Here is a 20,305-nt window from a genome sequence, read left to right on the forward strand (position 1 = left end):
TGTGAACGTTTTCAAGTAACATTAAAAACCACACTTAGAAAAGTCTGCAGAAGAAAGCCTAAGCGATGTGAACCTGCCCAGCCCATTTGCATAATCATCTGGCAGAATGTTAGGGAAGCGAGATGCTAGCCTACCTTCAGGAAGGGGAACACTCAGGGTTCCATGATTCTGTCATGGATGACTTCATGATTCCCCTGACCTATTTTTAATTACAAAAGCTGATTTCTAAATGATCATAAATTTGTTGCCATGGTCCTATCCTGCCCTCCCGTGGGGTCCCCAGTCCATCAGACTAATTCAGAGATGATATCACAGAGTGCAGAGATAAGAGAGTGTGTTATAGAGGAAAGCAGGCACCTGAAGGAATGAGAGGGACAGTGAGTGGCCTTAGGGCCCACTGAAGAGGAAAGCAACTTACGGGCTGAGGAGAGTGGCCAGGGGCCAGAGAGACCACCACTAGCTTTCACTGTTAGTCAGGCCTCATACTTTTCCTACGGTCTCTAAACCAGGGGCTTCCCCAAGGGGTGTTTCCCTTCCCAGTGTCTGTGAGGTCTTTGCTCTTCACCAGAAAACTTTTAGTGGGTAACAGTGATGAACAGGCAGCCTGATTGATGGCCATGTCTCTACCTGGGGCCAGAGTCCTGCGTTTCTGTGTCTGGTTTTACAGCTGCTGATCGTGAGGAGAGATCCTCCTGTGGTTTTAGCAGCCCCGGTTCCTTTTCCCAGCTTTCCCCAGTGCACTTTATAAAATGGTGTAGTCTGTCATCACAGGCAGTGTCCCCAGCAGGCCAGAGCTGACCTCATCTTCCCTGGGGGTCCCCCATGCTCCCCTTTGATAGCTATTCATTCCTTCCCAGCACCACTGCAGCATGTACCATGACTGACAGGACATGTGATTCTACACCCTACCTCTTCTTTTAAAACCCATCAGGAACAATTTTTGTTGCCCAATACTCCCTTGTGTGTGCATGCGTGTGTGTATGTGTGTGTGTGTGTGCATGCATGTGTCCGAGTGCATGTGTGTGTATGTGTGCATGCATATATGCATGTGCATATGTGCATGTGTGTGTGCATGTGTGTGTATGTGTGTGTTTACCCACTCTCTTTAATATCATAACCTCTTCTATTGCTTGGGTTCTGTTCTCTCCAAGGCCTTCCCCCACTGACTGGCACAGGGACTCTGATGCTTTTCCTGTCTGATGTCAACGACAATGCTCCAACTCTCCAGCCCCATTCCCGACACTTGGAGGTCTGTGAGTTGGCTGGGAGCAGGCCCCTGCTGTTAGAAGCAGAGGATGCAGACCTGGACCCCTACGCTGACCCCTTCACTTTTGCTTTGGATGATGGCCAGGGAGATGTGGAGGAGACGTGGATGCTGAGGACAAAGCAGGGGGAAGGTTTGTATGGGTCGGAGGCCAACCCAGACTGGAACAAAGTGTGATGTAGGGTAGGGGACACTGAGCCATCCAGTCTCAAGTACACTTGGCGATCCTAAAGAATGGAGTGTATTTTGTGGGAGACCAGCCTGGTCAGAAAGGACTCTGGGCATGAGGGCTGGGGTGAGCTTGCCTCAACGGAGTATTGCATGTCTGTTGTCACTCCTGGCTTTCTTGTCACCATGGAGGAAGATGACTGCACACTCAGGTGTCTGTCTGTCCTCTTCTCTCTCCCAGTTTTCATCTGGGTCCTTGTCCTTGTAGTGAACAGCAGCCATGGCTGTAACAATGTGAACAGTGCTCTGCGAGTCCTAGAGCATGTCGCCACACGACTCTGTGGGGAAGATGTAAAGAAATGTATATTTATCCCCGCTAGAGAGACTGACAGGCCAAAGGGCGGATTTTGTCCTAGCCCAGCTTGACAAGATGAGGGTTCTTAAGGGAACATAGATAAGTCAAAGCCAGGATCCTATGGGTGTAGACAGGATCCGGTGGGTGTATGCAGGATCCTGTGGGCATAGGCAGGATCTTATGGGGATAGGCAGGATCCTGTGGGTATAGGTAGGATCCTGTGGGTGTAGGTAGGATCCTGTGAGTGTAAACTGGATTCTATGGGTATAGACTGGATTCTGTGAGTATATGCAAGGATCCTGTGGGTGTAGGCAGGATTCTATGGGTATAGACTGGCTTCTATGGGTGTAGGCAGGATCCTGTGGGTATAGGTTAGGTCCTGTGGGTGTAGGCAGGATCCTTTGAGTATAGGCAGAATTCCATGGATCTAGGTAGGATCCAGTGGGTCTAAGTTGGGTCGTGTGGGTATGGAAAATCCTGTGTTTAGTCAGGTGTGGGTAGGATCCTGTGGCCGTGTAGGTGAGATCCTGGAACTTTTCTAAGGTGCTTGTTTAGATAGTATAATTTACAGTAAGGTTTAAAGGTTACAGATATTTCTTCTATCAATAAAGTTGTAATGTAGGTTCATGAGGAGTGTTATTTATATTAAGGAATAAGGGGTGCTAAAAACTCAAAGCTATGGACCATTTTGGCCCAGGTTACCACAGTTTATCTGGTATCCTCATTTGAGGTGTGGTTAGGAAAATACACGCTGTCCTTGTTGTAGGCAATTTTGAATGTATCAATGGTGTCCAACAGGAAAGGCTATCCAGATCCTGGGGCAAAGGGCCTCTTTACTTTCCTACCTGCTCCTTGCTTTTCTGATTTTCTGTCGTGTGCCACTTTCGGAGCCTCGACCCTGGACGGTGGCCAGGAGATACACTCGGGGCCGGTGAGCCCAGTCATGCCTTTCTGCTCTTGCAGGCCGATCTGCTGAACTCATAGTGCTGAGAAGCCTCCCGCCCGGGGACTACTTGGTGCCACTCTTCATAGCAGACAGACAGGGCCTCGCCCAGAAGCAGACAGTCCATGTGAGGATCTGCTCCTGCCCCGGTGGATCTGAATGTGAGGAGCATTCAGATCCAGGGCTCCTGTGGTGGGTCCTGTCCCCAGTCTGTGCAGCACTTATGGCTCTGTCAAGTAAGTGCTTCCTGAAGGCAGCTCAGCCCCTTTCACTGGCCGTAGCGCAACAAGACAGGCTGTGCATGGGTGGGAGAGAAGGATGAACTCCAGGCTTGTTCAGGTCACAGGTTGTCAGACACACTAATTAACCAAAATTCAGTTTCCATGTGCAGGCAATATGTAAACAATGGAACCCCCAGAGGGACATGGTCCAAAGGTGAGCGAGCATATGTTTGCAGTGACCATGGTTACAGCAGTACGCAGGCGTCTGGATACCTGGGTTAATAAGGGCACCGGTTAGTCCAAGAAACAATAGAATATTCTTGGCCAGTTAATATCAAGCAGTGAATTCAACAAAAGGGTTGGCATCTGTCTGATTCCCCCACATGCCGTTAAGCCGAGCAGTGCTGAGATAGCTTAGATGGAACCGGACCCTGTCAGGTAGCCGTTGAGTGGAGTGAACGGAGCTTGGCCGCCTTGAAGCCCCCTGCAGAGCTGAGTTTGCACAATTCTTTCTGTTTTATCATAGCTGCTCTCCTTTGCCTGCTGCGGTGCTCCTGCATATTTGGACCCAAGAGGCTCAGAAGCTTCATCCCAAGTGACAGTGGCCACCAGACACTGATTGTGTATAATGAGGAAAGCAAGGCCCTTTCAGCACAGGTAGTGACTGCAGAGCAACGCGTCACATGGCAGCGGTGTCAGTGGCACAAATCCGTAGAGCGCAGGTGTCATAGAGTTGTTCCTTGTTTTATGTGTATGTGTGAGCGTTTGTATGTATGTCTGTCCGCCAGGCATGTGCACTACCTGTAGAGGCCAGAGAGGGCGTTGTAAGGAATTGTAACGGTCGTGCGCTGCCATGAGAACGCTGAGAACTGACCCTGCATCTTCTGGAAGAGCAGCCAGCGCGCGTAACGGCCGAGCCATCTCTCTAGACCCTCGTTTCCTTACTCTTAATTCACGTTTGAGTGACACACAGGAAAGCATTTCTTCCAATTGCACAGCACAGGCAGATGCATTTGTGTTTTCCATCAGTGTTTCTCAGCCACACTAAATTTTGCCCCTGGGGGAACACTTGGCAATGCCTAGAGGCACATTAGGTGGGCGGGATTAGAAGGTGCTATGGGCTTCTAGTGGGCTCAGTTTAGGGCTATAGTCAAATATCACCCAACACAGAATTATCTGGCCCAGTGCTCGATTGAGAAACCAAGATTAGGAGAAATGATTCTGCCGGGTTGAGGTTTTCTGGGTGGCACTGCGTTGCTCCCTGGTGAGGGGGTCTGAGTTGGCTTCTCTGCCGCGGTCAGTCATCCTGAGATGGAGCCTCTGCTCCATCCTCCTGCAACACAGAGGGTGAGAAGTGATCTCACTGGTTTGGTAGGAACAAGGCTGTTCTGCCTTATGTCCTCCTGACTTCCTGTAGCTGAGCCAGCCATGCGCTACCCAGGCTCACATTCTCTTCCGTGGCCTGGAGCGATGGAGTCAGCTCCCCAGGTAACAGATTGGAGGAGATGGCCCAAGAATCCACAGCTCAGTCTCATGAAGTCAGGACCAGCAATAGCTGGATCTTCCCAACTGCTGCTGCTGAAGCGGAGCCTTGTCTCATCCCCGTAGCTACTTTGGGCTGGGTCAGATAGTCCATGATCGTGTCATGAACTCCCTGTCTCTCTTCTCTGAAACTAGAAGTGGCTGATCTAAGAAACAGCAAAAATGTCAAAATGAAATTCTGTCTTTTCTGGCCATTAGACATACACTTTTTCTTTGTGGACACCAGAGACGGGCTGTTGTTTGTATGATTTTTTTTTTCCATTTTCTTGACTCATGGTTCAGGAGATATAAGCCATTGGAGTGAGGAAGGGAATGGGGCCTGGGGTGAGTGGGGGCATGGGGACAGGAGCATCTGGAATGCCTACTCTCACTGTATGAGAGCTCAGGCCAGACCCAGAGTCTTGCTGTGACCTTCAAGAGCCCCGGAGACCCACCTCCACCTGCCACGCCTCCCTCCCTATAGATTCCACGAGCTCCCCCAACAGCAGCTAGAAACCAAGTCCTCTGTCCTAGAGACTCTAGTACTCTGAGAGCCAAGAGCCAGTCAACCCCAGTTTCAATTCCACGTCGGTAAGCATCACTTAGGTTATCTTGCAGGCCCTGGGTTTTTGTATATAAAATGATGCCAGTGTTTCCACTCCCCTGCAGTCTAATGGACTTCGCAGTTAATTAAATCAAAGTCGTGTCATGCACTGACAAGCATGGGATGTATGCTGGCAGCTGACCTCATTCCAACACGTTCATGCCTATTTGTCTTGCTATCTCATGTGACCATGCCAGCCAGCACAGTCCCTACACCAGGGATATTGTCTTCTTTGGGGGAAGACTCCATCTAACATGCTATCCATCCACGCTGTCACGTTTGGCTGCTAAGATGAGTTCTGGAACCATGTGGATGCCCCCTGCCTGCCTGTGGGGAGGCTGGTGGGCCCCACTGAGGCACCCGTCAATGTTGGAGTCCCTTGGGGATGATTTCTGCCATGTGAGGACAGGGTGAACCTGTGGACCATTGCATGTACCTTAAGAGAGGGTGACTTTTGAGATCTGAGGTCTTCTGATATGATTGACGTAAAACTCTGCACAGTAGGAAGTTCAGCCTCCCCACCAGCCACTGCAAATAACAATCAGGAAAGCATCCCCTCTTGCAAATGCACCATCTAGGTGTGGGGGGCAAATGCCTCCTCCCTGATGACATTGCTGTTATATGTTTTAGGTAAGGTTAGGCTGATGGCACACAGGAAACACGAGGAGTGGCGTAGAAGTGGGAGTATAAACTCTCAAAGCCCGCCCCCAGGTTGCTTGCTGAGTTTTATGACTGCCCTCAGTAACTCTGACCTCTGTCATGTTTCTTTCTCTGGTTTTCACAGATGCATCCAGCTGGGGAAGACCAGATGCCCACTCTGCCCTTCAACAGAGCTGTGGCCAGTGCCAAGCCTGAGGCGAAGGTAACACATCTCTTCTGCCTCTGTCTGGTTTTAGTTCTACAGGAGAAACACCCTGGCAGCTTCCCAGGCCTGCGTGTGATAAGGCTTCCTGACAAGAACCTAGAGAGGGAAGATTTTTCTCCCTGTGCAGTTCAGAATAGTTTAGGACTGTTTACAAATGTGCCAGTGTTCCTTTCTCTAAGTAGTAGCTGTTCCCCATTTTGAAAGCCAAAAATTGAGCCTGGGCTGCCAACTTAATAGCATGACCAGGGTCTCAGCCTACCCTGTTTATTCAGCCCTGCTAGTTGAGGAGTTGTGCCCATAATTACAACCATGATGTATGGGGCTGGCATTGCTTTCTCTTACCTTCTCTAGTCTGGAAGTTTCTGGAGCCCAGGGCATTACCTAGGTGTGACCCATTTGGCAACCCTGAGCTGTGCTGTGAGTTCACTCTAGATGAGGGGAAGGGGTGATGTGGACTAGTTGCTTTTCTGTGGTAAAACACCATGAACAAAAGCAACTGACAGAGGAAGGGCTCACATGCACTTCAGGTTCCAAAACGGGGAGTCCATCACAGAGACATGGCAGCGAGCAGCAAAGGCAGGAGCAATCACATCCTGATGGCACACAGGAAGCCCAGGAGGAAGTGGAAATGGGGTGAGAGTGTAAACTCTCAATGCCCGCCCCCAGTGAAACACTTCCTCCTCACCAGCTCCTTCCTAAAGGAGACAAGACCTCCCCAGACAGCAGCACCAGCAGGGAACTGAGTGTTCAAACACAGACTCTCTGGAGGACAGGTTCAGTCACTCCCCTGCCCCCGAGGGATGTCCTACTTTATAGGGGAGACAACTGAGGAGTTTTGGCCTCTCTGGGTTTCCGTCCTGGGGTCCTGTCTGAAATAAGCACATTCATGGTGACGTTTAGGGCAACCTCTGTTCACATTTTCTCTAAGCTAAGGAGCCACTTAAGATCTGTTTATTGCAGTCAGGCAATGGTGGTGCATGCCTTTAATCCCAGCACTTGGGATGTAGAGGCAGGTGGATTTCTGAGCTCGAAGGCCAGCCTGGTCTACAGAGTGAGATCCAGGAAAGCCAGGGCTACACAGAGAAACCCTGTCTCGAAAAACAAAACAAAACAAAAAACAATAGAAAAACAAGATCAATTCATTTGCTAGGTCAGTGCTTTAGACTCTGCTGCAAAGGAGGCCATATCTCCAAGTCACTGTGGGGCTCCACTGCCAGCTGCATTTCCTTTATAGTGTGTGTGTACGCTTGATTTTCTTTGAAAAGTTGCTTTATTTCTGATTGTCAAGTCTAGATTAAAATAAAGAGGTTGTTTTAATTAGGATTTTATTGCTGCAAAGAGACCATGACCATGACAACTCTTACAAGGGAAAACATTTCACTGGGGCCGGCTTACAGTTCGGAGGTTTAGTCTGTTATCAACCCGACAGGAAGCATGATGGCATGCAGGCAGACATGGTGCTGGACAGGCAGCTGAGAGTTCTATGTTGTCAACAGGCAGCAGGAAGAGAGAGACACACTGAGCCTGACTTGAGCATGTGAGACTTCAAAAGCCTGTGACTTATTTCCTATTCCAAGGGGGCTTCACCTCTTAATAGTGCCACTCCCTGTGCCACTCCCCGTGCCACTCCCCGTGAGCCAACAGGGCCATTTTCATTCAAATCACAACAGAGATCTTATGCAAACATGGCCTGCTGTCAGGTCTCTTAAATCTAAACCAAGCCATTTGCCAGTGTACTCTCCAGATCTACCCCGTGCGCTCACTCACACTAGGGACCTGTGTCAGTCACAGGAGCTCTGGACTCCATGTCTCACACCAGCAGACATCTCAGATGCCTGTGGAGGAAGATCTTCTTTCCCCATTCCTCTCCCTTCCCAGCTGCCCTTGCCTCAGAGTCTGAGCTGGCGAGGTGTGCAGAATCACAGGGGTTGGCTGGCCCCCTGCTGGAAGGAAATCACCACCCAGGGGAAACCAGTGTTTCTCCCAAGGCCTTGGTGTGATCCTGCCATGGCCAGACCAAGACCCTCTGCTCTGGGGACTCTGGAGAGTTACAGAAGTCTGCCCCTGGCTGCAGTCACCTCACCAGTGACAGGCAGACAGTTCCTGTGAGGGAAAGGGCCCTTCGAGAAGATCCCATAATGCATTTATAACAAACCCCTCCACAATAAGAATCCAAGAGGAGGAGCAGCTTTGGAAAACTGTGTATTCCAAAATATTTCTTACGATTGTAGCTTGTATTGGTGGCTACTGTGTGAGGGTGAGGGGGACCTCATTGGTAAACTGTTTGCTGTCCACGAGAACCTGAGGTCAAGCTTCAGAACCCACATCAAACAAGTAAGTGTGTTGGCCTCTGGTAACCCCCACTCTGGGAAGGCAGAGGCAGGAGGGTCCCACTTACCATGATAACCCCCACCCCATAGACATGCAGCTTGTTTGATAGCTCTTATTAAACATGGCACATCTCAGCCCTTCTTCCACAGACAAAAGCATTTTATTATATTCACCTGAGGGCACCAGAGCTCAATCTCTAAGATTAACAGCAGTCTGGCTGGCGATCAATCCCACTGCTGCCGAGCAGAACCCTGTTTCCCACTCATGCACCATTCATGGATGCACCAGAGACATAAATGTACAGCACTCTACACACACACACACACACACACACAGAACAAGCACTTAAGCACACAGGAAGTCACATGGGCATTGGTCCTTGCAGAGTGCTCTTGGCTGCTGAGTTGCTGCATACTTGACCCTTGGTGTGTGCTCTCTGCTGTGAGTGTCCCTGTGTGCAGGCTTTCTGCTGTGAGTGTCCCTGTGTGTGGGCTCTCTGCTGTGAGTGTCCCCGTGTGCAGACTCTCTGCTGTGAGTGTCCCTGTGTGCAGGCTCTCTACTGTGAGTGTCCCTGTGTGCAGGCTCTCTGCTGTGAGTGTCCCTGTGTGTGGGCTCTCTGCTGTGAGTGTCCCGGTGTGCAGACTCTCTGCTGTGAGTGTCCCTGTGTGCGGGCTCTCTGCTGTGAGTGTCCCTGTGTGCAGACTCTCTGCTGTGAGTGTCCCTGTGTGCAGACTCTCTGCTGTGAGTGTCCCCATGTGTGGACTCTCTGCTGTGAGTGTCCCTGTGTGCAGGCTCTCTGCTGTGAGTGTCCCCGTGTTCAGGCTCTCTGCTGTGAGTGTCCCTGTGTGCAGACTCTCTGCTGTGAGTGTCCCTGTGTGCAGACTCTCTGCTGTGAGTGTCCCTGTGTGCAGACTCTCTGCTGTGAGTGTCCCCGTGTGCAGGCTCTCTGCTGTGAGTGTCTCTGTGTGTGTGCTCTCTGCTGTGAGTGTCCCTGTGTGCAGGTTCTCTGCTGTGAGTGTCCCTGTGTGCAGACTCTCTGCTGTGAGTGTCCCCGTGTGCAGGCTCTCTGCTGTGAGTGTCTCTGTGTGTGTGCTCTCTGCTGTGAGTGTCCCTGTGTGCAGGCTCTCTGCTGTGAGTGTCCCTGTGTGCAGACTCTCTGCTGTGAGTGTCCCTGTGTGCAGACTCTCTGCTGTGAGTGTCCCTGTGTGCAGACTCTCTGCTGTGAGTGTCCCCGTGTGCAGACTCTCTGCTGTGAGTGTCCCTGTGTGCAGGCTCTCTGCTGTGAGTGTCTCTGTGTGTGTGCTCTCTGCTGTGAGTGTCCCTGTGTGCAGGCTCTCTGCTGTGAGTGTCCCTGTGTGCAGACTCTCTGCTGTGAGTGTCCCCGTGTGCAGGCTCTCTGCTGTGAGTGTCTCTGTGTGTGTGCTCTCTGCTGTGAGTGTCCCTGTGTGCAGACTCTCTGCTGTGAGTGTCCCCGTGTGCAGACTCTCTGCTGTGAGTGTCCCCGTGTGCAGACTCTCTGCTGTGAGTGTCCCCGTGTGCAGACTCTCTGCTGTGAGTGTCCCCGTGTGCAGACTCTCTGCTGTGAGTGTCCCTGTGTGCAGACTCTCTGCTGTGAGTGTCCATGTGTGGACTCTCTGCTGTGAGTGTCCCCATGTGCAGACTCTCTGCTGTGAGTGTCCCTGTGTGCAGGCTCTCTGCTATGAGTGTCCCCGTGTGCAGACTCTCTGCTGTGAGTGTCCCTGTGTGCAGACTCTCTGCTGTGAGTGTCCCCGTATGCAGACTCTCTGCTGTGAGTCTCCCTATGTGTGGACTCTCTGCTGTGAGTGTCCCCCTGTGCAGACTCTCTGCTGTGAGTCTCCCTATGTGTGGACTCTCTGCTGTGAGTGTCCCCGTGTGCAGACTCTCTGCTGTGAGTGTCCCCGTGTGCAGACTCTCTGCTGTGAGTGTCCCCGTGTGCAGACTCTCTGCTGTGAGTGTCCCGGTGTGCAGACTCTCTGCTGTGAGTGTCCCTGTGTGCAGACTCTCAGCTGTGAGTGTCCCCAGGTGTGGACTCTCTGCTGTGAGTGTCCCCATGTGTGGACTCTCTGCTGTGAGTGTCCCTGTATGCAGACTCTCTGCTGTGAGTGTCCCGGTGTGCAGACTCTCTGCTGTGAGTGTCCCCGTGTGCAGACTCTCTGCTGTGAGTGTCCCTGTATGCAGACTCTCTGCTGTGAGTGTCCCCATGTGTGGACTCTCTGCTGTGAGTGTCCCCCTGTGCAGACTCTCTGCTGTGAGTGTCCCGGTGTGCAGACTCTCTGCTGTGAGTGTCCCTGTGTGCAGACTCTCTGCTGTGAGTGTCCCTGTGTGCAGACTCTCTGCTGTGAGTGTCCCGGTGTGCAGACTCTCTGCTGTGAGTGTCCCGGTGTGCAGACTCTCTGCTGTGAGTGTCCCCGTGTGCAGACTCTCTGCTGTGAGTGTCCCCATGTGTGTGGACTCTCTGCTGTGAGTGTCCCCGTGTGCAGACTCTCTGCTGTGAGTGTCCCTGTGTGCAGACTCTCTGCTGTGAGTGTCCCGGTGTGCAGACTCTCTGCTGTGAGTGTCCCCGTGTGCAGACTCTCTGCTGTGAGTGTCCCTGTGTGCAGACTCTCTGCTGTGAGTGTCCCGGTGTGCAGACTCTCTGCTGTGAGTGTCCCCATGTGTGGACTCTCTGCTGTGAGTGTCCCCATGTGCAGACTCTCTGCTGTGAGTGTCCCGGTGTGCAGACTCTCTGCTGTGAGTGTCCCCATGTGCAGGCTCTCTGCTGTGAGTGTCCCCATGTGTGTGGACTCTCTGCTGTGAGTGTCCCCGTGTGCAGACTCTCTGCTGTGAGTGTCCCGGTGTGCAGACTCTCTGCTGTGAGTGTCCCCATGTGTGGACTCTCTGCTATGAGAGCCTACAGTGCTCTCTTCCGCACTCTGCCTTTCAGCAATGAAAAGCAGAGTTATCTCAAGGATTCCCATGTCTTTACCTCTGCCTCTGATTTATATAAAATCAACCACATTTCTTTTTTTCTTAAATTTAAGGGTTGCAGCAACTTCTTTGAGCCAAGAGGAGTAAGGAACTTGTGTTCCACGCCGGTAAGTAGACATGCATGTCACCATAAGCACTGCCTGTTCAAAGCCACTAAAATAAGTGGTTTGGAAGGGAGAAATGGTAGGTTCAAAATATAATCAATACGCAACTATTGAATATGGAACATGAATTAGAAATGGTTGAGTCAGGGCCAGGTGACGCCTCAGTCTGTAAGGTGCTCAGCAAGCATAAGGTTCTGAGTTGGCCTTGCAGATAGATGTGTCCTTGGAGCTCATTCGTTGATCAGTCGTCCTAGCCAAACTGATATGTATTTAAGGTTTACTGAGGGACTGTGTCTCACAAAATGAAGGTTGGGAGCCGGTGAGATGGCTCAGCAGTAAACTGATTGCTGCCCCAGCCCGATGACTGGAGTTCCATCCAGGAATCCATGGGAGATGGTGGCAAAGAACCAACTTGAAGTTGACCTCTGACCTCTGCACACTCTCTGTGGCACAGACAGGATAACAGTCACAGTCATACACGCACATGTGAACACAGGGACACTACTAACACATTTTAAAAACACTATAAATATAGAGTGGCCCAAACAGCTGACATCAGTTTCAAGACTTCCCACATACATGCACACACATGCATGCACCAGAGACATACATGTACAGCACTCTACACATGCACACGCGCACACACACACACACACACACACACACACACACACACACACAGAACAAGCAGTTAAGCACGCAGGAAGTCACATGGGCATGGGTCCTTTCAGTGTCCTCTTGGCTACTGGGTTGCCTACTTGATCTCAGCAGATGCATTTGTGTTTGTCTTTACACTGGTGGAAGTTTTGAGATGTCGGACTGCTGGAGATAGGGTGGATGGGAGAGATCATCCAATCGATCCCTTCTCTGAGCATCTTGGTAGCCAAATCCTTCTTTTCCAATGAAATTCTACCAACTGTCTATTCTAAATAAGGCAGATGAGAGGAAGCTTTAAAGCCCTTATTTGATGAGGTATTGATATAACTCACACTTATTAACTGAAGTGATGGGTTCAAATAATGAGTCTGATAAAACCAGATACCACTTGAGTAGTATGGTAAAGTTGCAGAGGAACACTTCCTAAAATCTAGTTCTCCCCTTGATGGGAATTGCTCTTTGAAGAATCAAGAAATGTTTGGTATGTCCCTGGAATCATCCTGAGTATCATCAGTATTTGAACATCTCTGGCCATCCAATGAAAGTCCTTGTCGATTCATTAGACACAAGACTCAAAACTTAACTCAAGTTTCGTAAGGCCAATTGGCATGGCTCTCATATGGGGTTCAAAATGATGAAGACCACCTTTGGTTATATTGCAAAAGTAAGGTTAGAGAACATCATTGACATAATCAGTAAACACCTAAGAGGAAGTGAAGTACTATTCAGTGATGATGAGATCATATGACCCAGGGCCAGAGGCTGAGGCCAGAGAGGTACCAAGTCAGGAGATGCCACTGTTCAGGCTATGGAAGAAACTCCTGTAGTGTGGTGTTAGGATGCTACATTGGCTCAAGGCAAAACCAACTTTAGTCTTTGTGAAGAAGCCAGGCTGTCCAACCAGGATTAGAAAAGGCCACGCTAGACCCTGAGGTTCTGTGTTACAGACAAAGCCTGCATTCCTCTCCTTCCATGTGTGCATGTGTGTGTATGTGTATGCATGTATGTGTGTGTGCATATGTGTATATGCATGTGTGTGCATATCTGTGAGTATGCTTACATGTGTGTGTCTGTGTGCATGTGTGTCTGTCTGCATGCCCCTGTGTGTGCATGCACACAGCATGTGTGTCTGTGTACATGTGTATGCATGTGTGCGTGCATGTGCGTGTTCCTGTGCCCCCCCACGTCCTGTGGCCCCCTCCCCTGTCCTACCCTGTGGCTTCCTCCTTCCAACCCTCGCCATGTGGCCCCTCTACCCACCCTACTGTGTAGCTCTTCCCCACCTGCCTTGTGGCCTCTACCCACCCATACCCACCCTGTAGCCCCTGCCCCACCTCCCACCTCCTGCCCCTTCTCTCCCAGCCCTGACCTGTGTCACTCCTCTTACCCTCTGTGGCCCCTCCCCTCCACGCCCTCACCCTCTAGCCCTTTCACTTCCTTCTTACGGTTCTTACCCGAAGAGGCCTTTCTGGCTCCAGCTGGGTGAAAGACTCTTATCCCTTCATGTCATTCACGGCTCTTCATGTTTCTGTCACTCTCCGGTGCTAGCCTACCACATGCACAGTGTGAACTGAGAGTAAAGTTGTTGACACCCATGTTCCCGCAACTGGCTAGCCTCCATATAGGATGTGGCATGGGGTTGAGCTGGGGAACTACCAGGTTTGTGTTTAGCCACTCCTTACCATTGTACACTTTCTCTTTGAACAACCCTTAGGGCAGATAGATGCGGTAACATAGTGAGCACCCGTGTGCCCACCTCAGAAAATGACCCGTGCTGGCCATGAGCAAGGCCAAGGGGAATCACAGGAAGGGATTTGAGGGAACACAGCCATACACAGAGATTCCCCCAACGGATGGGGTTTGTGGAAAGGACCCTGATGCTGATGCTGGGCAGACTCCAGCCTCCTTCTCTGCAAGAGCCTCTCTCTCTCAGTGAGGTCCAGCAATGGCCCTGCGGGACCTTCCCTCTTCCAGCACACAGGGGAGTGTGAGCCCTTGTCTTTGGTCTGATCCTACCTCAGTGTTGAATCTCTGCTGAGGACTGGTTCAGGGAGCTGTGTGGAGAGTGCTCCTCGTGCTAGAGGCTGCTGGCTCATTTTGCAGGTCTACCTGGATCGCATGGTGCCCAGACGGCCCCTGCAGCTGATGGAAGGAAGGGTGGAGGAGATATGGAGCCAGGTAGGTGTCCTTTTCTCCCTTACACTGCCCGTCACCACTTCGTTTGTTCCACTCTGCTCTGAGTCTGACTGGAAATGCTCTCTCCAAAATCATGGTACAGGTCAGCAAAGGCTGCCATAGCACCAGATCATAGTGTGGTGGCTTCTACCACAGACACGTATTATTGCAAACTTCATTAGAGCCTCTCATCTAAGGTTCTAGGACCCTGTCTTGTACAGTCTCAGGATGCTGTAGGCCTTGGGGTGCTGATCAGAGCCTCTGAGCTGAATTTATGGAATCTTGTCTTATGAACCCCCATAATGCCCTGGCATCACCATCTCTGGAGCCAGAGTGGACAAGGGACGAGACTGCAGGACACCATGGGCAGTGAGCATGACTATGTGTGGGTCACAGAGGTGTAGGGCCTCTGCCAGGGTCTCCCAGTATTGGCTCCTCTGCATCTGTCTACTATCCCCTGGTAGGACTGCATCTCTGTATCTGCCTCTGGGTCCTGCAGTGTGCACAGTGCCTGGTGGCTGCTGTGATACACTGCAAAGCAGATCCACCAGGCTCCTGAGGGGGGAATTTTCTGTCCAGATCTGGGCTGGAAGACCATTTCTCAGGCCCTGATCACTGAGAGGAAGATCCTTGAGGACCCATGATATCTCTGTCTCTGACTCTCTCTTCTCTTTCCCTCTTTCTCTCTCCATTTCTCTCTCTCTTCTCTTTCCCTCTCTCTGTTTCTCTCCATTTCTCTTACTCAGTCACATAGAACTTCTTTGAGGGAACCCTATATCCTTACAATGTGCCACGTTTTCATCTCTGGCAAATAAAAAAAAAGAAGAAGAAAAAAAAGCTGACAGGAAAACAAACAACAGTAAGAAAACCTGAGAGGAGGCAGGGAAAGGCATATTTTCACTCTGTTTCAGAGGCTTCAGCCATGTTGGCTGTCTCCACTACTGTGAGCCTGTGGTTTGAACACTTGAACATCATGGTGGTGGGGAATCATGGCACAGCAAAGGGGCCCAACTCAAGGCTTCCAGGTCTAAGCGAGGAGCAGTAGGAGGAGCCTGCAATGACACAGCCCCAAGAACCCACTTCTTCCAATCAGGACCTGCCTTCCCTCATTCCATCATTTCCCATTGGCGAGGGCAGAGTCCTCAGAGTCCAATCAGAGTCAAGAGCCCCTCTAATAGCCCCGCCCCTGACATCCATCACTTCAGAGCTCTTCAGGTCCAAGGAGAATAATCAATGGAAAATGAAATATGCATTTGTTACCAAAGCCCCAGGAGAAAGGTCGGCCTGAAAACCAAAGGCCAGGGAAGCTGATCCGTGTTGTCGAGCTCTGAGGACGAGCTGGGGCCTTAGCACAGGCAACCGGCAACCTCTCCTTTCAGACTGTTGAGCTATGAGGGCAGAAATGTCATAGGCCACTGTCTCCTCTTTTGCGGGAGGGATAGGAGGAAGAGATCTGGGGCTAGATCAGAGTCCAAACCAGAACACCTGGCTACGAAGCACTATCAGTGAGGCCTGGGCTTCCTAACCACGAAGGACGGTTGGACAGTTCCACCCCCTTGCCAGAGATTCTGTGCACACATGAAGCCATGCACTGACACACACAACCTCATGACCATTCCGTGTGATACCCATTTTCATGTGTGCACATACCGAGCTGACCAGCAGGCAGCACAGACAGGGCTACTGGTCCCCATGCATCTAGGCAGGAGAAGGTTGCATTCCAGGAGCGGAGCCCCTCCGCCTTTCCCATGCCAAGCCTACAAGCAGCTCTGTGCAGTACAACTTAAGGCCCGAGTTGCATGGTGTGAGGAGAAAAGACGGGAAACTTAAAGCTCAGATGAGAAGAGCAGTTCTCTCCCTCGCGAGCCTTCAAACTTAGTTGGTGGTTTGTGATGAATTATTGATCTTAGGGGACGCTGGAATTGCTGAGTCAGGGCGCAGAACCCTGCTGCTTGGCCGCCAGCCTTGGGGGTTTGAAGTTGAGTTCTTGAGGCTCAGCCCCTGCTGCTGATTCAGTTTTGCTCTGCACATAGCAAGTCTGTCATGAATTATCTATTTAGCTTTGCTCAACGGATGTGACTGGACTCCTAACATCTGGGCCAGGTCTGGAGTTCGCCTCTCAGCTGAGAGAGCTCTTCTTCCTCTCTACCATGGGGAGATGCACTGGATGGCAGTAGGGTGCTGGCCACAGCCCTCAGATAACAGGCCCAGCAGGTGTGTGGGATCCACTCCGGTCTGTGGGCTACATGACTCCATGCGCAGTGGAGGCTGTGTTTCTGCTCTGTGGAGGGACCAGGGCTCTTGTGACACAGAGAGAACTAGAGAGCAGCTGGCCACCAGATGAGACTGTAGTTGGGGAGTGACAGTAGGGGAGCATGCGCATCGGGTGGGTCCCCCCCCCCCAGCTTCCCCTCCCCAGGCCTCACCCTACCTCTCATGTTGTTCTCTGAGCCTTCACATTTCAACTGCTCTTGTCGCCATTCAAGGTATCTGGAGTCTCTGTCAGCTAAGGCAGCTTAGAAAGGCCCACTGGATTCATGACCAGCATAATAGGTTGAAGCTCCTCTTCCACCCCTCCATCTCTTTGCTTTCCACCATCCATCTACCCACCCATCCACTCACTCACCCACCCACCAATCCATCCACCCATACATTCACCCACCCACCCATCCATCCACCCATACATTCACCCATCAACCCATCCACCCATCCATCCACTCATCCACCAATTTACCCATCCACTCACTCACCCACCCACCCATCCATCCACCCATACATTCACCCATCAACCCATCCAGCCACCCATTGGCCCATCCGTCCACTCATCCATCAATTTACCCATCCATCCATCATCCACCCACCCACCATCCATTCATCCTTCTGGGCATACAAATATACATAACTCCATATATCTGTCCCTTCATCCTTACCTTTTTCCTTCCCTTCCTCCTCTTCTTTCTCCCTCCCTCCATCTCTCTACTAACCTTCTCTCTACTACCCATCCTTCCATCCATCCATCCATCCATCCATCTATAACTCTACCCATCTCTCCATCTTTCCACCTGCCTGCCTACCCATTAAACACTTATTAAGTGACTCAGGATGAAAAAAAAAAAACCAGGAAATGCATCCAGAGAGATGTCTGGGCCCTGAACATTGAGCTGGAGTTTATAGACAGGAAGTTGGCAGCAGGGACCCTCACTCTTAGAGATGAGAAGCAGAGGCCAGGGGGAGAGGGAGCGAGTGACTCAGCATACCTAAAGCCCTATACGTGAGGGGTGGGTCTGTGCATAGAGCCTTAGAGGTGGAGTGGAAAGGCAGATCTAGTCAGGTGGAAGATTGGCCTTACTTGGGATTTGACTATTGCCAGGGATTTAAAGGCCAAGACATGCTATTGAAGAGCTTGAGGGGGAATCCAATTAAGTCAGAGGCTGAAAAATTCAGAGTTCAGACAAGAGTATGGGGATCAGAGAAAGGCTGGGATGTATGGAGAGTGGGAGGAAGATTCAGAGTGGCCTGCTTCCTGTCAGAGTGACTTAATAGGAAGACCCCCCCCCCCCCCCCCCCGCTTCTTGCTCACATCACAGTTGTGAGGCATCAGAAGGAAGCTTCCAAATGGGATGAGGGTCCAGCATCTCAGATCCATGAGGGATCCTATCACCTAGGAGGAAACGAAGGACATGTGACTAGAGGAGAGGATCACCAGAGGCCGTGTGGCCAGGTGAGAGACTACTCCTGATGCCCCTCATCCTTAGGTCATACTCAGCCACTGCGTATATCCAGAAGGCAGGAAATGAGGTCATTCAGGTACCCACTACAAACAGGAGTTGATTAATTGACTCCCTGTATTCTCTAATGCAGTAAGTAGAGAGAGGAAACGGCCTGAGGTAGTGGCTGGACATTGGAGAAGAGAGGACAGAATCGTGTCTGTGGAGGAGTAGTGGGTAGGGAGCCAGGAGCAATGCAAGGGTTCTGTACACAGCTGCACTGCTGGGGATGCCGTGGTTTGAGCTGTGCTATGCTAAAGCTTCACACATGCAGGCCTTCACACACCCTTTCCAAGAATGCCCCACCCAATCACTATTATTCAGCATACACTTTGGTTAACTTTCGGTGGTACTGTGAGCTAACCAAAGGTGTTCATGAAATTATGGACATAAAACATAATTTTGTTATGTTTATGTTCACTAAAGTAGCGATAAATATATCCCAATAGCTTCTAGGATCACCGCATGTGGTCTGTCTGTTAACCACCTTCCTGTAAAGATCCAGATAGGAAATATTTTAGGACTTGGGGGCCAAGCCCAGCAACTATGTGTGGCCAAGGCCACACAGCTGATGTGTAGGCTTGGAAGCTTGGCTGTGTTGCAACCAAACTTTATTTTCAACAAGTGTTTGAGGCTTGGGTTTGTCCCCAGGATGGTCACGTGTCAGCCTCTGTGGTCTGATGCTTAGGAACTCTGGCGCAGAAGGTGGTTGGAAGGCAAGAGGAATCACACTCAGGGATGTCTAGCATGAGGTCCATGTGTCTGTCCCCGTGTATCAGCCTAGGCAAGGTGAGGTAGAGTCTTCAGTTCTGGATATAATGACATCAAGTGTCCCGGATTGAAAGTGATCATTCTTCACTGTCATGAGGAAATGTGTGACACCGTGGCTTGTGCATGTGTGTGGGAGACCAGAATATGGTCGGAGGAGACAGAATGATGTTTAAGGGCTCACTGAGTGGGGACCACCCTTTCCGAGACAGTGAAGGGCAGGTAGACTGGAAGGGCATCTGTGCATTAGGAAGGGTCCTCAAACTAGAAACATGGTAAGGTTGGAGAGAGAGAGGACGCTGGCCCAAGTGAAGATTCAGGAAGTGGAGATAAGCAGGAAGTGTCCGGGATGTGAGAGGTTCAGGGGTGTGCCAAGGATTAGTGCACAAGGGAGCAAGAAGGGTGAGAGGACCTGGGTGAGGAGTCTATCAGCGCCTGGACTGGTCACCATCATAGCTGAAATAGTGAAGAAGGAGGAGACAGTACCTCCTGCTTCAGCTTGGCTGCCGTAGCTGAGTCTGTAGGGCTGAGACCTTCCTCCCATGCACACATCAGACACTTTCCAGCCAAGAGAACACTGATGCTATCTGGGAGTCTGTAACCGTGAATGTCTCCTTCCCTGGCTTTTCCACAGAAGCTCCAGAGTATCGATGTTCTGGAAGGTGACACTGGCTACCTGCCTCAGGTTTACAGAGAGGAAGGAGAGTGTGAAGGAGCCGAGACCCTCAGCTCTCTGACCTTCTTGGAGCAGGACCTCTCCCCCAAGTTGCTGGGCTTCTCGGGCTCAAAATCTACTCCACCAGAAGCAATGTGTTCTACATCAAGAGTTCCTTTGTAAAGGTATATGAGGGGTCATGGTTTGGGAGAACGATCACTATTCATGGACCTCTCCTTTTGTTCTTTATCCTTAGTCATTTCCTAGTCTGCAGTGGTTTGTTGCAATCACCCGTGAAACACCTAGGAAATGTACCCCTGGCATGTCAGGGGGGGGGGTATCTTGTTTGCATTAAAAGAGATGGGAAGAGGTGCCCACTGTGGGCAGCACCATTCCCTAGGCTGTGGGTGATGCCATTCCCTGGCTAGGATCATGGACTGTGTACATGGAGAAAGCAAGCCAAGCATCACTCTCTGTTTCCTGATCTCAGAAGAACGTAACTGGCTGGTTTAGACTCCTACCACCTCCACTTCCTGCCGTGATGGACTGTACCCTGGACTGAGCCAGTATAAACCCTTCCTCTTCCAAGATGCTTTTGTGTTTTATCACAACAGCAGGAAGGAACCTAAGACATGGTCCTAGGATGAGGATCAACTATGGATCCTAACTCTGTCTTGATAAGGCAAAGTGGAATGGTGGGTTGTGTGCTTTACAAATGGGATTTGTCATACTTTCTGGAAAAAGTTAAGTTGAATCATATTTTCTTTGCATCTTTCCATGTCCCAGCTCAGATGGTAAGTGAAAATTCAACCCATGGATCACCTGGCTGCTTGGCTAACAGAAAGTGATTCTGGGAGGAAATGAAAATGGGTTTTGAAAAGATTGTTTACATTTCTGTAATTGTCAGTCTGCTTCATTT

The 20,305-nt window shown here is 50.8% G+C and overlaps 1 protein-coding gene across 1 annotated transcript in view; it reads left to right on the forward strand.

The window, feature by feature from the left end:
- Cdh26 (cadherin 26) overlaps positions 1–19,569 on the forward strand; it is a 54,109-nt gene extending 34,540 nt beyond the window's left edge. Inside the window, exons 10-15 of the mRNA XM_052181742.1 lie at positions 1,152–1,397; positions 2,751–2,966; positions 3,478–3,608; positions 11,314–11,367; positions 14,125–14,199; positions 19,366–19,569. Coding sequence (XP_052037702.1) covers positions 1,152–1,397; positions 2,751–2,966; positions 3,478–3,608; positions 11,314–11,367; positions 14,125–14,199; positions 19,366–19,569 — 926 coding nt within the window. The remainder of the gene's footprint in view (positions 1–1,151; positions 1,398–2,750; positions 2,967–3,477; positions 3,609–11,313; positions 11,368–14,124; positions 14,200–19,365) is intronic.
- Positions 19,570–20,305: the final 736 nt, after the last annotated feature.

Source organism: Apodemus sylvaticus, chromosome 5 (genome assembly GCF_947179515.1).
Source record: "Apodemus sylvaticus chromosome 5, mApoSyl1.1, whole genome shotgun sequence".
Classification (NCBI taxonomy): Eukaryota; Metazoa; Chordata; class Mammalia; order Rodentia; family Muridae; genus Apodemus; species Apodemus sylvaticus.